Raw genomic sequence first — 16,384 nt, 5'->3', positions numbered from 1 at the left:
GGTGCAGTAAGTACAGAAAAAATGTTTGCCCACAGGGAGGCTAGACTTGAATCTACCACTGTCATTTGCTACACTTCGGACTGATGTTTTGTCCCCTGTGAATGGGGATGCCAGGCTTGCTTGCTACCTCAGAGTGGTAGGGACACTTAAAAAGAAAATATACAATAAAATATCCTTGGCAAACTCTAAAGTGCTTCCCCAGTGCAATTGCTTAAAAACAGCCAAACGTTTAACTTTCATTCATTGCCATATGCATAGCGCTCTATATCTATTTTCTCATTCAGTCTTCGCCACAACCACAACCAGTAGTACCTAGTAGCTAGGCACTACTAATTCTCTCCATTTTACAAATGAGGAAACTGAGAGAGTAAGCCAACTAGTTCGAGGCTATACGGGGCTGTAACTTCAATCCAGTAAAGCCTGACTTTTAACCCTAAGCACTAAGCTGTCGTCCTGCTTTTTGTTGTTATTAATATAAGTGCTGAGATCTCATAGGGTCTCAACAAATTTGGTTCGGTAAACTGTTAATTTATAAGGAACTCCTCCCCACACCTGTCTTCCAAGCGGTTCCCTCGCACTCCACCTCTCCAGCCCTCTCCCAAGACCCTCCCTTCGCTCCGCCAGCTCCCTCCGCTCCGCCAGCTCCCTCCGCTCCGCCTGCTCCCTCGCCCGCCTGTGGCCTCAGCCTTCCTACGCATGCGCCGGGGAACCGCGCAGGCCCAGTGGCCAGGCGGCGCCGGGAAACCTCCCAGTCTCTTCTCTCCCGGCCCCGCCCCACTTCGCCCCGCCCCGCCCCGCCCCGCCCCGCCCTGCTGCTCCTTCGCGGCTGCTGGCTGCCTCTGGAAACCTAAAGGATGAGCTGAAGCTCCGCAGCTGTTACTGTTACCAGCGCTAATCACAGGGGCTTTGCGTTTGGCCGGAAGCCCCTTTCCCTGCGCCGGGTCCCAGCTCATTTCCTGTCCGGCTCCGCGCGTCCAGCAGCGACCTGGCTCTGCAGGCAGGCGGTCCAGGCGCCCGGGGTAGGTAGTTTGTGTACGGTTACCATGGAGACGCCGGCCGGCCTGGCAGAGCCGGCGAGCTAGGGGGCTGGCAGGAGGGTGGGCTGGCAGGCAGTGACCGCGCTGCTGTGCTGTGTCCTGGCCTGAACCCGGGGAGGAGGGGACATTGCCGGGAGCGGGGAAGCCTCTGTCCGTACGGGAGGTGAGGCGTCTCCTGCCTAGTCACCCGGGACCTTTCCTGCTGTCGCCTGCCTTTCTGCCCCCAGAAGGGTGTATGCTCTCGGCGTCGGTTCGGGGCTGTCCTTATTTCTGTACACCGACTGTGTAGTCCACTGTGTGGAGCTTCACAGAAGCTTGGAGATATTTACTGAATGAAAGTGGTAAACCAAGGGGTTTTGTCTAGGTAGACAGCGACCTCGCCACGGTCACACAAATTGTACCTGGGCTCTTAGGCAACAGATAGGGAGGGGCCCCCCCAAAAAATAATGTAACAGTATACATTAAAATACGTCATGTGTACATATAATGCCTTTGATCGTCCGTTCCCACGACTGTCACAGCGGCTCTTCCATCTCACTCTAATTTATAATTATTTTAAATTGGTAGAAAAGCAAGAAGCACTCGATTTGCATCCTATTTTGTGAGCCTATAAAATTCTGATTAGCTATTGATTTGGCATACCTGATATTCAATAAAATACTTCATAAAAATTCTTTTTCACAATGAAACCCTGCATTTAAATTTTAATTTACAAAAATTTATGGAAACACTTAACAAACCTCATTCCCTTTCATTTGCAATTTCTTTCATTAAATGCAGTTTTTATTCATGGGAGAATTTTTATTATATCCGCCTGGGTCGTAGTTAACTTTTTCTTAAGGGCTAGGCACCACGCTAAAGCACTTTACAAGAATTAGGTTGTTTAATTATCAGAACAATCCTATAAGGCAATTATGGATATCCCTGTTTTACGGATGAGGAAACTGAAGCTTAGAGGCATTACCGTCTTTGCCAATGTCACATAGCTGTGAATTGCCAAGAGAATATTTGAACCCCTTATCCAGCAATGCACTTAACCACTGCCTCTTTGGGTGCTCATGTTAACAGAAAGGTATTTCAGAATCATGGAAAGGGTCTTGAGTGCAGATGGCCTCGACTCACCATGGTTCAGCTGAAAATTTTCAACTTTACTGTTGGTGTGGCAGCAATTTTTAATGCAGTAGAAACCATACTTTGAATTTTTATCTTTTCCCGCGCTGGGGATGGGCTCTGTCATACTCTCTGGGGATGCTGGGTAGTTGCAGCTACTCACTGTTACACACTCGCAACCATTCTGTATCTATACAGCCATCTGGTTTTTTAAAATTTCTTTTTAATTTAAAGATTTTATTCATTTATTTGAGACCCTGCAAGCAGGTGCTGAGTGGGGGAAGGGCAGAGGGGGAAGCCGACTCCCTGCTGAGCAGAGATTTTTTTTTCCCCAGGGTAAGGGGGCTCCATCCCAGGACCCCAGCATCAGGACAACAGAAAGCAGCCACTTAACCAACTGAGCCACCCAGGACCCCCACCCTCCGACCCTCCCGCAAGCCATTCTGGTTTTTATTTTAGGCACAGTATTCCATAAATGACGTGAGCTACTCAACACTCATTATAAAATAGGCTTTGTGTTAGCTGATTTTGCCCAACTGTGGGCTAATGTAAGTATTCTGGGTATGTTTAAGTTAGGCTGTGTTATACTATGATGTTCAGTAGGTTGGATGTATTGAATGCATTTTCGACTTAATATTTTCAGTTTAGGATAGGTTTTTCAGGGTGTAACCCTATCACAAATTGAAGATCTGTATTTGATTTGCAGGGAACAGAGAGTGGAGAGGATCAGCCTTTCTCTGGTTGCAGAATATCTTGATAGAGTAATGCTGCACTTAGCAAGGAGACTGGTTTAGGTAACTCTTAGTGGCAGAGAGAAAGATGGGTCCTGATAATTAGGTACGAATTTTCACAAATGAGGACTCCGAAAATTTCCCCCAATGAGTAAGAAATATTTTGTTAAAAATGAAGATCCCAGTTTCAGATTTCCTACCACTGGCTGTGGTCATCTTCTAGAGGTCCTGCGGACATCATCAACTCAGGACAGTGATGTAAGGCAGCTCATAGCCTTTTCCTTCTTTCCCTTCAAAGTCTACTTCTCTTGTTTTCTTTTAAAAGGTCTCTTGGTCCTCTGACCTCGGTGCCCCTCCAGGTTTGCATAAAGTGTCACGTCTGGCTTCTTCCTGTCCTCTCAGCTGCTAAATCCTGTTGGTTCTTCTGCTCTTGTTTTCCCTCACTTGTTCTCATGTCTCTTCTTACCTCTGTTTCACCTTTTCTCCCTCATCTCAGGCTTTCAGTACCTCATTCACGGATCACACTGTTTATCAGGTCTTACTCCCTGCCAGGCAACTTGCAGTAAAGGCAAGAAAGGAAAAGGGGGCTGAATTTGCTCTCATATTACCACTTGGCATCAAGAATCAAATGCCATTTGACAGGGTGCCCTGCTGGCTCAGTCAGTAGAGCATGAGACGCTTGATCTCAGAGTCATGAGTTCAAGCCCCACTCTGGGCATGGAGCCTACTTAAAAAAAAAAAAAAAAAGAATCAGATGTCAGATGCCATTGAAATCAAGTCCCATATGCCTTCCTAATCCACTGTAACAGATGTCTCCAATGAAAGAAGCCATATTGCCTTCAGCTTGATATTGCTTGACTCAGATCTGTATTGGAAAATGGAGTTCAGGGGCGCCTGGGTGACTCTTGATTTCAGCTTAGGTCATGATCTCAGGGCTGTGAGATGGAGCCCCAAGTCAATGTCTGAGCTCAGCGGGGAGTCTGCTTGAGATTCTCTCTCTCCCTCTCCCTCCACCCCTTCCCCTTCTCATAGGTGCTCTCTCTTGCTCGAAAAATAAATAAGTAAGTCTTAAAAAGAGAGAGAGAAGAGAAAATGGAGTTCGGCGATTCAACAAATGTTGACCTTCAACCGTGCCTCACAAAAGGAACTGTGGCTCAGAGTCTGGTGAGACAGCATAGGGACACAGTGGGAAGGTGTACTGACAGAGGCCAGCTGCTGACTTGTAGAGTATGGAGGAGAAACACCTAACAGGCTAGAGGACAGGGAAAGCCATATCCAGGGATGCTTCCTTGAAGACCTCTAAGAATTAGTTGGCTCATTACATCAGAACTACCTTCTTCTCATCGTGCCCTCTCCTGCCAGATCACATCATGTCTCCAAATCTATTAATTTACTCACCAGCTTTTTTTTTTTTTTTTAAATTTCTTGACCTGCTATTCAGTTCTCTCTCTGGTCCAACTCCAATCTGTATTTCCAGAGCTCATTCTTCTCCAACACACATCCCATATGTTCTTGGCACTCTGCCTTGGCTCACTCATTGACTTTGCTGGAAATTCCTTCTCTACTCTAGACCTAATGTCTGCCATTGCCACATGCTTCAAATTCAGCCCATTTTCCAGAACCGAGCTCAAGCATCACCTCCTCCGGGAAGCCTCCCTGACACTTCCTCCCAATCAGAAATCCTTTTTTTTTTTTTTTTTTTTTTTTTTTTGCAATCACATGGGAGTTATTTCAGTTTTTTCATTGCCCCTACAAGTTTCCACCTTGTATTAAAATCATTTGGGTACAAGCAGAGTTGACATTGTGCTGGTACACTCCAAGAAAGCCGCTCCAGTTCTGGAAATATCAGCCTGTCTCTATATTGGTACAGACATAGCCGCAGCCCCAAGGCCTCTGGTGGCCCTGCCTCTTTCCACCCCATCTCATGAGTATAGCTTCAGTATCATCTCTGGACATATGTCGTAGCTTCTGTGCTTTGTCTAAAACCTCATCCTTCACAAAACTGTTGTAGGGTTTCAGTGAGATGATGTCCTCGAGACTGATTGGCACAATGCTTGGTAGTAAGGCAAATATTTAACTAGCATTAGTGGCCTTCTTGGCTGAGAGTTGAGACAGTATTCATTCCTGTGTTCCCAGGGATCCAAGCAGAGGGCTTTGTACATAGGAAACAGTTAATCCATACTAGCCGAATGGATTTGTTCCAGTTGTCAAGAGAATTTTTGTAGAGTGAAAATTTCTGTGATACTATTGTTTTATGGTTCAGGTGTCCTTTACTATAACAGACAAGCTTTCCAACTCTGAGTGATTGTTTAAGTTGGCAAAAATCCTCTATAATAAGAATTTATAATCTAACAAAGAAAAAAATCCTTCCCTCTCCCCTAAAAACATGCTTCTCAGTTCATTTCGTGTCCCTGAAAATTCAGTCTCGAGGACATCATCTCAATGAATCCCTACAACAGTTTTGTGAAGGATGAGGTTTTAGACAAAGCACAGAAGCTAAGCTATGTCCAAATATGGACATATGTCCATATTTGATTTAGTTCATGATATATTAACACGAATAATAATAGTAGATTAACTGTGCAGATCTTACATTATTGAAACTGCTTCTCACAATGTAACCATTAAGGTTTGGGAGAAAGAGAAAGGAAGAGGGAGAGAGAAAGTTGTTTTAGAATTTGTGGTAAAAAAATTTCTGAACAAAATGATTTTTAAGCCTACTGTTCTACATTATTTCCACCAATATTTGATCAGTCTAAATTCCTGTGTGCCCAAATAAAGTACAGGACTGTTAGCACTCATCCTGAGTGAATGTCCCTGCTTCATGACTTTATGGAAGAGTGTAGTTTTCCACAAACTGAAATACAGGGGCTCGATCAGGAGCGCTACGCCATGGTGTTCATCCAGAGCACTTCCTCTAATATTTATTAGGTTTGCCAGATCACCTTTGACATTGCTAGACTTATTAGAGCTATGCGGGGCCAAAGGAATCACAAACCTGATTTGGGCTCAGGGAGAAACCTGTTCATTGCATAGGAACTTCCTCTCTCTATGTGGTGTACTTTCCTACTGCACTCGGCCTTTTATTTTTTTATTTTTTTTTTTAAAGATTTTATTTATTTATTTAACAGAGATCACAAGTAGGCAGAGAGGCTGGCAGATGGGGGGGTGGAGCAGGCTCCCCGCTGAGCAGAGAGCCCGATGTGGGGCTCGATCCTAGAACCCTGGGATCATGACCTGAGCCAAAGGCAGAGGCTTAACCTACTGAGACACCCAGGTGCCCCCATGGGCCTTTTAAAAACAAACAAACAAAGGAAACTGGTATGGCCGCTTGAGTTAGATGTAATGGGACTGAATTTACATTACCATGCATCCAAAAATAATACAGGTATCCCCTGCTTTCTGACTTCGTGCTATGTCACTTTGCTTTTTTGCAAGATTTACAATAACACCGTCTTACAAAAGCGAATGTCCTCTTCAGATTTCTTCTGGTGAGTGAAAACAGGTGTTAATGCAGGTATTTTGTAAAAACAAAGTGACAGAAAGCGGTGGCACCGTCCTCTTCACACTGTTTTGGCTAATCAGAGTTTTCATAGGAATGCGCTCTTTTAGATGGCAAGGGAAACATGTATATATGGCTATACAAAAAATACTATACATATTTTTAATAATCAGCCTTGAATATTTTAAAAATAAATAGCTAATCACATCAGAAGAATTAGAAGTAAAATGTATTTGGCCTGTCATAGTTTTTTGTTTGTTGTATTAATGTGCATGATTTTTGGAGACCTTGCTTAATTTCCAAATCTTATAACAGAAATTCCTAGAAAGAAAACACCTAGAATAGGACGGCTTATCTAGGATTTTTTTTTTACTGTTTTACCTCACCTGGCCTTTCCATATGAAAGGAATAGCATAAAAATCTGCAAGTCTTTTTGGTTTTAACACTGAAAAAATTTTGAATTAAAAAATAAAAAATGTCCTCCAAAGGCTAGTTTTTTTAAAGTGTTAGTGTTTCTCTGTAAATATTTATCTGTGCTGGCCAATCAGGTATTATGGCTGACTAAAAATAATCATGTATGTGACCAGTTTTCAAAAGTAATAAAGTACATTTAATATTTAAAAAAGAAAAAAAAGGAATGGCATATTGTTTGTAGTTTTCATCATGCTCTTTACCTCAAAAACTCTTAGGGTAGGGTCTGGATAGAACTAAACAAATGTTCTTGTTGTCTGTTGTTACATAACAACTTAATGTATAGAATCACAATATAGTAAATCCTCTTTACTTGTCTAAGGAATCATCTGTTGATTCCACTTATGGAAATGAAGTCTTTTTAGTTTCCTTGGGCATATGTCACCAAAAAATGTTTCTTTTTTGCAAAAGTTATTCTAAAATTGGGCACTGAAATATAGGAAAAATTTCCAGGCCTCTTTCTCCTTAGAGATTTTCAGGGATCTAGGTTGTTGTTGTTGTTTTAATGAACACCTATTACCAAATAGTAATTAGAATTATGTTTTTTAAATCTCGGCTGTTCCCAAGTTTAGAGCTACATAGGTGTCCTGCCAAGTTATCCAGGCCTCCCTGGGGACATGCCAACATTTAAGAAGGATCTACATTCTCATGGCCCTTGTGCATGACTTTAACTGAGAAACTAGCCTGGGAAAGAATATTTGATGTTGATAATTTGATATTTATTCCTCTAGGACACTATCTCACATGGACAGTGATTTGAATCCGTTCATTCAAATACATCATGGTAAATGTGGGGCTGAATCTTTCCCTGAATTTACAAACTACATTTATAAAAGCAAATAGAGCTTGGAAATAGGCCCCATCTATCTAAATCTAACCTTATACTTGCAGTTTGCGTGGAGGACAGCAGAGGGAAAAAAGGAAAATTTAGTTAAAATTTTAACAGAACCCCCCAGTGTTGTTTTTTTATAGATTGGAGAATACGAGATAATTTTTTCTTGCTCGTCTGTCCTCTTTCACGATTTCTCCTCTTTGTCTCCAGGTTTAGCTTTCATCCTGGCTCTCTTCCCTGCACACCATTTCCCCGGAGTGCATATATTCCCATAGGCATAACTATGCACATCAACCTATATTTTTGAAAGCTTTTCTTCCACCTTGATCTTCTAACTGTAACTGCCTGGTAGCTTTTTAATTAAAAATTGTTTGTGACGGCATACCGGGGTGGCTCAGTCATTTAAGCCATAGGCTCTTGATTTTGGCTCAGGTCATGAGCTCAGTGTCTTGAGGTCAAGCCCCACATTGGGTCCCACACTCAGTGCAGAGTTTGCTTGGGATTCTCTCTCTTTTCCTTTCCCTCTGCCCCTCCCCACTCCCCTCCCCCATCACAGGCTCTTTCTCTGTCAAATAATAAATTAAAAATCTTCTTAAAAAATTGTTTGGGCACCTGGGTGGCTCAGTGGGTTAAGCCGCTGCCTTCGGCTCAGGTCGTGATCTCAGGGTCCTGGGATCGAGTCCCACATCGGGCTCTCTGCTCAGCGGGGAGCCTGCTTCCTCCTCTCTCTCTCTCTGCCTGCCTCTCTGCCTACTTGTGATCTCTCTCTCTGTCAAATAAATAAATAAATAATCTTTAAAAAAAAAATTGTTTGTGACTTTTTCTAGTTTAATATCGAGGAATGGTTTAAACATATGGGTTTAAGCACTCTTTTCTAAACACCTGGATGAAAACAGTTCATATATTGTATCATATATTTGCAGCCTGTGGTGTCTACCTGAAGAACATTTTACTTTAAAAGGAAAAGATGCTATCTCCAAATGATAAAAAGTTAGAAAAGCTGGATCCATTTTATCGACCTTCTATGTCCAAGCAGAAGACCAGCGCAGAAATCATAAGTGAAGCACGAAATGCATTAAGAACAGTTGGGACGCAAAGACCATTTACACCACGGGAAGACCAAAGAAAACTCTTTGGTCCTGCATCTTCCAGAACACCGGAAAACAGACCTCCTTCTTCCTTCAGGTAATGACGTTTCTCTTGCTTATACACTTGGCTCTGTAAGCCACCAGAAACGTTTTCCCTTAATTCTAGGTATGAATAGTTGCTTTTTAAGTTTGATGTCTGCTAATTACACCTCTTGTATCTATTCAGAGATTCCTAAGGGGAAGTCCAGACCTTGGGTCCAACAAGTTGCTTTGGTTTGAAATGGTGAATGGTGGTTGTCATACCAACTCTATAAAATGATATGAACAGAACTTTTTTAAAAAAAATCACCATATGCATTTCTTCTTTTCATTATTCAGTATTTTTTTAATTCCCCTACAAGCAATGAACAACCTTATTAATAAAATGCTCTTAAGAACTATGATTTTTTAAAAATTGCTTCTTCCTCAAGGCTTATGCTTTAAATGCTTTTACTTGTTTGGGGACTAGAGTTAACTAACATACACTAGAAATAAATAATTCTTCACAAACTAATATTTCTTTTCCATCTCCTGTGCTAGCCTTCATGCATCCAGTTTTGAGTCATCTGAGTCCAGGCCCATCTCTGGTGCTCGTCTCAGTCCACTAGATTTTGTGAGTACCTTATATTACCATCAGTGCTGTGAAATGGAATTGGCCCAAAATACTTGAATCAGTACTTGTATATGCTAAGAAAAGGACCACATAGACTTAAGTATACTGATAATTTAATATGAAAACAATTTCATTTATATTTTTTCAAATGTTTCAAATCTTGATGATATACTTCTGTTATTTTCCTATAATTTATTTATTTTTATTTTATTTTATTTTTAAAATATATTTTATTTATTTATTTGACAGAGAGAAATGATGTGAGAGAGAACACAAGCAGGGGGAGGGGCAGAGGGAGAAGCAGGCTTCCTGCAGAGCAGGGAGCCCAACATGGGGCTGGATCCCAGGACCTTGGGGCCATGACCTGAACCGAAGGCAGACCCTTAACATCTGAGCCACCCAGGAGCCCCTGTTTTCCTATAATTTAATAATAAGAACATCAGAAATACATAGTAACTTGACAAACAGAATGTTTTACAATATTTTTTGTTTTTCACAATTTGTTTTGTTTTTTTCTTAAAGTTATACATATTTTATTTTTAATAGAAACATATACAAATAAATTATATATATATGTATATATAAAGGGTCAGAGGTTTGTTACCCAAAACACTCCAGGGGCCTCCTGTCCCCTTATTCTTCATTCTACTCTTAACCAGTGACTCTCACTTTAAACTCTTTTGGCATGTTCTTTTGGTATTTACATCCAAAATTTTAAATAACAATGTCTTGTTCCTCTCTGACTTGTGAGTTTGAAGAATTATCTAATGACTTCTCACTAAGGAAGGTGAAAATTTAACTCTTGTCTGTCTGCCCATACATCCTCACAACAGTCATCCTTTTTGGCCCCAGTGCTATTCCCAGTATAGATATATCATCACTTTGGTTAGATCCCTTTTTCTATGATTATATAAATCCTGTTTACAACTGAGTCTGGAAGTAATGATGATTACTTTCCCTTCCCCGTACCACTTTTTGTTTTCCCTGGTGTTAATTGTTGCCTTGCTTTTTTGTTCTGTATTACTGCCATCTCAACCCCAAACTCTTCTCCAGGGTTCTAAATCTACTTCACATATTCAGGCACATGAAGTATTCTATTGATTCATCTTTTTGGAGAACTTTCCCCACTTTCTCCCAGACCATTTACCCTTGGTACCTGGCACACAGCTTGCTTCTCCTTCTTGTGATGGCTTACCTATCTCCTGTATCCCAGGATTTACTTTTGGAGTACTTCCTCTGGTAGATTCTAGAGAAAGGGTTTATGGGAAGTACATTATTTGAGACCTTGATTGCTGTTTTTTCTCTCTAGAAGTTTGTAGGCTATTTCTCTTTGTTTCCAGTGTTCTAAAATTTCATGATAATGGACCTTTGTGTTAGTTTATTTTCATCTATTGTGCTGGGCACTTTCAATGGAATCTCATGCCCTTCAAGTCTGGGAAATGTCCTTGAATTATTTTGGTGTATCTTCCCCTCTTTTTTGTTCTGTTTGCTCTTTCTGGAATTTATTATCCCAATATGTAGGAGTCGCTGAACTGGTACTTCAGTTTTCTTTCCTTTTTAAAATTTTTATTTCCCATATTTCTTTGGAAGAAACTTTATCTTCTAATCCTTTTATTGATTTCATTTGTGCCATCTTTTTTTTTTTTTTAAGATTTTATTTGTTTATTTGACACGGAGAGAGAGAGATCACAAGTAGGCAGAGAGGCAGGCAGAGAGAGGCGGGGAGCAGGCTCCCTGCTGAGCAGAGAGCCCGATGCGGGGCTCAATCCCAGGACCCTGAGATCATGACCTGAGCCAAGGGCAGGGGTCTAACCCACTGAGCCACTAAGGCGCTTCTCTGCCGTCGTATTTTTAAATTATTTAATTATTTTTAATTTCCTAAAAGCTTTTTCCCTGCTCTAAGTCATCTTTTCTTATGTATAGTATTCTTGTGTTTCATGGTTGTAACATATTGAATGAGTATATTAATGATAATTTTGATTTTTGAATTATTTCCTTTTTCCTTTAAAATCTCTGTTGTGCCGTGTGTGTCTGTGTCTTAAACAACAGAAATTTATTTTCTCACAGTTCTGAAGTAGAAGTCAAAGATCAAGAGGGCAATAGGGTTTGTTTCTACTGAGGCCTTTCTCCTTGGCTTGTAGATGGCCATCTTCTCCCTGTGTCTTTACACGGTCCTCCCTCTGTTTCTGTTGCATTTTAATGTTTGCTTTGGTTTCTCTTTTTAATGTCAGAGGCTCTCCTCTGATAGCTCATGCTGCTTGTTTGGCTGCTCTTATTTGAAAGTAGAAGCATGTGGAATAGACAGGTCGACCCATAGGTGATAGCTAACCCCATCAGGGAGGACTGGCTGGGCTGTGTTGCTTATGAAACCCCCAGCAGCAGTATCTTCAAGGATTAGCAGTATCTTTAGGGATTTACTTGTGGCAAGTTAATTCTCTGTAGAAGTATATTCTAAGCTCTTGCCTAGAGGATAAAGGCTGGTTGCTATCTTCCAAGAACCAGCTGGAGGAAGAAGGTAGGAATACCTAGCATTCAGTAGGTAAATATTCAGTTAATTTCTATGTTTATAATAAGTACCCTGACACTTAACTCTGCATAGTTAGCCTGATTCAGACACCTCTGTTTTACCCTCTCTATGGAGCAAATCTCCTGACCATGTAGCATAGCTACATGGAGCTGGGAGGGAAGGAGTTACACAGACTTTCAGCCAATCCTCCTTATTTAGGTCTCTTCCCCTTTTAGCTCTGCTGCCATAAGTACCTAGTGATACTAGTTCCTTAGACTGTCATGGAATCGGGGTAGTGTTCAAGCTGCTTCTTGATTTTTTTTTTTTTAAGATTTTATTTGTTGATTTGACATAGACAGAGATCACAAGTAGGCAGAAAGGCAGGCAGAGAGAGGGGATGGGGAGAAGCAGGCTCCATGCTGAGCAGAGAGCCCGATGTGGGGCCTCAATCCCAGGACCCTGGGATCATGACCTGAACCGAAGGCAGAGGCTTTAAACCACTGAGCCATGCAGGCACCCCGCTTCTTGATTTTTATTACCGCATATATGTGTGCTTATTTGCATGTGTATATGTGTTTGTTTTTGATGAATTATTTGTAAGTAAGTTGCAGATCTTTTAAGACTTCATCCATAAAAATTTAAGTGTGCATCTCATATGAACAAGGACACTCTCCTACATCACTACAGTATTATCATCAGAGCTCAGAAAATTAACATTATTCAGTAATATCTAATGTACAGTCCATGTTCAGATGACCCCAATTATCTCCAAATGTATCTCATATTCTTGAACTACTCATCAAAATGCTTCCATGAGGAAGATTATGCTTGTTCTTATATTGTAGATGGTAAAAATAAGGTTCTAATATAGTAAGCACGAATCAATGTGCAATAAACACTTAGTTAGCCATTGTTGACATGTAGTTTCTTACACTTACAGTCTTGGAAACCTCTTGGATTTTGAGCCAGCCACAAGAAGCCCCCTGGTTTGGAAGCCCAATGTGTTTACCTTGTTGTAGAGTCGTTCTCTGTGTTCTGATTCTGTGATTTGACTCCCATGAATTGTTTTTAGTATTCTATAGTTTTTGGAGATTCACTCAGTTTGAGCCTATTCTATCCTAAGAATCTCTAGTTCTAGAGTTAACCTAGTCAAATCCAGCCCTTGTCAAACTGGTACAGTCTTTGGACTGCAGGATTAGATAGTAGGCAAGGATAATATTGGCCTTTGCTTCTGTTTAGGATCATTATAATTATATTTCTTTACTGCAGAATGGTTAGGTGCTATGTGCAAAGTAACAATAGACTCAGAAATCCCCATGTTGAGTAAAATAACTCCTTTAGTTTGAACTCCTTTTGTTATAGTAGATTATGTAAGGGTCTTACGTATATATTTCATTTTAAACTGTAATATATATATTAAATATATATATAACAGTATATTTAAACTAATTAATATATATTAATATTACGTATATTATATTACATATATATAACATATATATATAGTTTGAACTCCTTTTGTTATAGTAGATTATGTGTCTTAAGTATATATTTCATTTTAAACTGTAATATATATATTAAATATATATATAACAGTATATTTAAACTAATTAATATGTATTAATATTACGTATATTATATTACATATATATAACATATATATATATAGTTTGAACTCCTTTTGTTATAGTAGATTATGTGTCTTAAGTATATATTTCATTTTAAACTGTAATATATACTTAAGACCCTTACATAATCTACTATAACAAAAGGAGTTCAAACTAAAGGAGTTACTTTACTCAACATGGGGAAAGTTTGGAGCCCCCAGTCAAAACATTCTGAAAGTGAACTTATCCTAACCTGCCGTTCCACCTTCTGTCCTTTTCCTTTCCCCTTTGAGAGAACTGTGTGACTCCGAGACCCTCTCTCCTGCCAGAGGAGGGAGATGAGGGGAAGGAGGAGTGCGGGAGGAGGCGCGGGAACAAGGAGCCAGCCGGGGCCGCGGGGACAGGGCGGTCTCCTAGTTCCCGGCCCACTAGCTGAAAGAATTTGCGAAGACCTAAGCCACCGACCTTCAGCCCTTTCTGGCTCTAGGTGACTTTCTTAGGCTAATTTGCCTTTTAATAATTCCTCAGCTAGCAGTCAATCAAGGAAGAGGGACCAAGAAAGCACCCCATTCCAGCTGCTACGTTGAACAAATCAGCTCTCCTCTGTGAGCTTGTAGGTTTTCCCCGTATCCCTGTTTTGACTCCCGCCACCACCCCACCCCGGGGTCTGGCCTGTGCTCCTCCCCAACCCCCACACCCTCTAGCAAGTGGTGGGCTGCCTCTACGCAGGGGTGCCCTGGCCCCTGACCACTCGGGCCTTGGCTGCCTGGCCTGACTGGGCGAAGTTCCCATTAGGATCTGTAATCATATCAGACAGGAGGGAAACATGTATACCTATTTGCTGTATCAGTATGACCGGTACCTCTGTTTTCTTCTGTAGCAGCTCCCCACCTTCCCTTGACAGCTCTGAGGCATGGAGCTGTTGGGTAGTAGTAGTTATTTCTGTTTTCATTCTGCTACCCTGGTTAACTGGTGTTCAGATTTATATACACAGGAACTGCTGTAGGAAAAGAGATGTGACCCTGTGAATGAATAGGAGATTTTTGTCTTTCATTGTGTGTGTATGTGTGTGTTTTTTTTTTAAGAAACAGATTTATTGGCTCTGTGAGATTCTTTTTTTTTTTAATTTCTTATTTTTTTAATTAACATATAATGTATCACTAGTCCCAGGGGTACAGGTCTGTGAATTGCCAGGTTTTTTCATCATTATTTTTGTCAAAACAACTCTTCCTGTGTTTCCTAAACCTACAAAGTCTAGTTGGTTTAAGCCTCATACATTTTTATTAAACTTTTTATTGACATGCAGAAAAGACACAGATCGTAAGAGTGCAGCTTCGTAAATTCGCACAGACTCACCCCACTCTGTGATCAGCGTTCAAAAAGAAAAAAAATAGGTCATTACCAGCACCCCAGAAACTGCCTCCCCAGGGCAACTACTGTCTTGATTCCTCACAGCATAGATTAGGAGTTTTTTAAATTGCATTTATTTATTTTAGAGATCATGAGTGAGCAGGGGGAGGAGCCTCCAGAGGGAGAGGAACAAGCAGACTCCATGCTGAGTTCAGAGCCTGACAGAGCATTTGATCCCAGGACCCTGAGATCCTGACCTGAGGTGAAATTAAGAGTCAGAGGCTTAACCAACTGAATCACCCAGGTGCCCCAAGCATAGATTAGTTTGAGTCCTTTTTTTCCCCACGTTTTACAGGAACCAAGTTCCAAGTATTTGACAAGTTAAATAATATAATATATTCTTAAAAGAAAGGGATTTGGAATTCCCTATGTACCTTGGGGATAGGGGAAATCCAGGTTAAGAGAAAGCAGAATGCGAATGTCAAAGCAGTGTTTTTCTCTGTCACTTTTTCTGAATGGGAACATTACAGCAGCGAGTCACATGCTGGGAGTGACAGAGGAGCCCAGCACACCTGTGGACAAAAATCATAGTGATAGAGATGCACATACAATTGCCACATCCAAAGGTTATGTGCTGGTAGGAAAATTTTTTTTAACAGCTTTACTAAGGTGTAATTGATACACAATTGTATGACTCAGCGTTTCCAGAAAATAAGAACCAGTAGTCAGATAGATAGATAGATGCATACATACATACAAACATACAGATACATAGAGATTTGTTTTAAAGGATTGCCTCACGTAGTTGGGGGGTTGTTGAGAAGTCCCTCGGTCTGCTGGCTGCAAGCTGGAGGCCCAAGCAAGCCAGTGGTATCTTTCCAGTCCAGGCCTGAAGGCCTGAAAAGCTGTGGCGGACAAGGTAGCCGGTGCTGGTGGTGTGAGTCCCCGTCTGAATGTGAAGGCTCGAGAACCGGAAGCACCAGTGTTCAAGGGGAAAAGATGGATGTTCTGGCTGAAGCAGAGAGGACAAAAATACCCTTCCTCACTTGCAAGAGTTTTTGATATTTGCTTTCTAACTTCCAAGAGGTCTTTTAGTGTGCGTGTGTGTGTTCTGTTGCTCTACAAATTAAATCCTAGCAACTTTCTGAGGTGGGATGTGGCAGACCCCCCTTCCTGTATAGTAGGGAGGACCCTGCCTTTCCATCTGGTGATCCAGAGAGGCCATGTCCAAAACTGGTCAAGGCCCGCCATGCTTGGGTGAGAGTCAAGGCCAGGCACATTCTTTAAATGTTCTAGGAATTTTGTCTCATTTGATTGGGTTGTTCTATGAGAACAGTCTCATTCTTCAACAGACATTTTATCAGCAGGAACAAATCCTACCATCTGACTTTCCCAGTGTCCTTGATTATACTCGAGTCACTGGAGTGTCATGGTACACAACACCAGGGAGGTGAGGTCCTCAAGTTCTCTGAGTTCGCAAATGAAGTGAATCTTGTAA

General features: G+C 41.2%; 1 protein-coding gene across 3 annotated transcripts in view; it reads left to right on the top strand.

Annotated features, from left to right (window-relative positions):
- The first annotated feature begins 711 nt into the window (after positions 1-711).
- The window catches only part of ARMC2 (armadillo repeat containing 2), a 111,395-nt gene continuing 95,722 nt past the window's right edge, over positions 712-16,384 (top strand). For 2 of the 3 annotated variants that reach the window (XM_032338876.1, XM_032338874.1), the window contains exons 1-3: positions 712-1,019; positions 8,607-8,868; positions 9,351-9,423. In XM_032338876.1, coding sequence (XP_032194767.1) covers positions 8,651-8,868; positions 9,351-9,423 — 291 coding nt within the window. In that variant the 5' untranslated portion in view covers positions 712-1,019; positions 8,607-8,650. Of the gene's footprint in view, positions 1,020-2,534; positions 2,696-8,606; positions 8,869-9,350; positions 9,424-16,384 lie in introns of those variants that run through there. The other variant, XM_032338875.1, reaches the window with a different exon arrangement.

This window comes from Mustela erminea, chromosome 4, assembly GCF_009829155.1.
Source record: "Mustela erminea isolate mMusErm1 chromosome 4, mMusErm1.Pri, whole genome shotgun sequence".
NCBI classification, from domain to species: Eukaryota; Metazoa; Chordata; class Mammalia; order Carnivora; family Mustelidae; genus Mustela; species Mustela erminea.
Note: the sequence above shows the minus strand (reverse complement) of the source record. Positions and strands in the feature narration are given on the sequence as shown.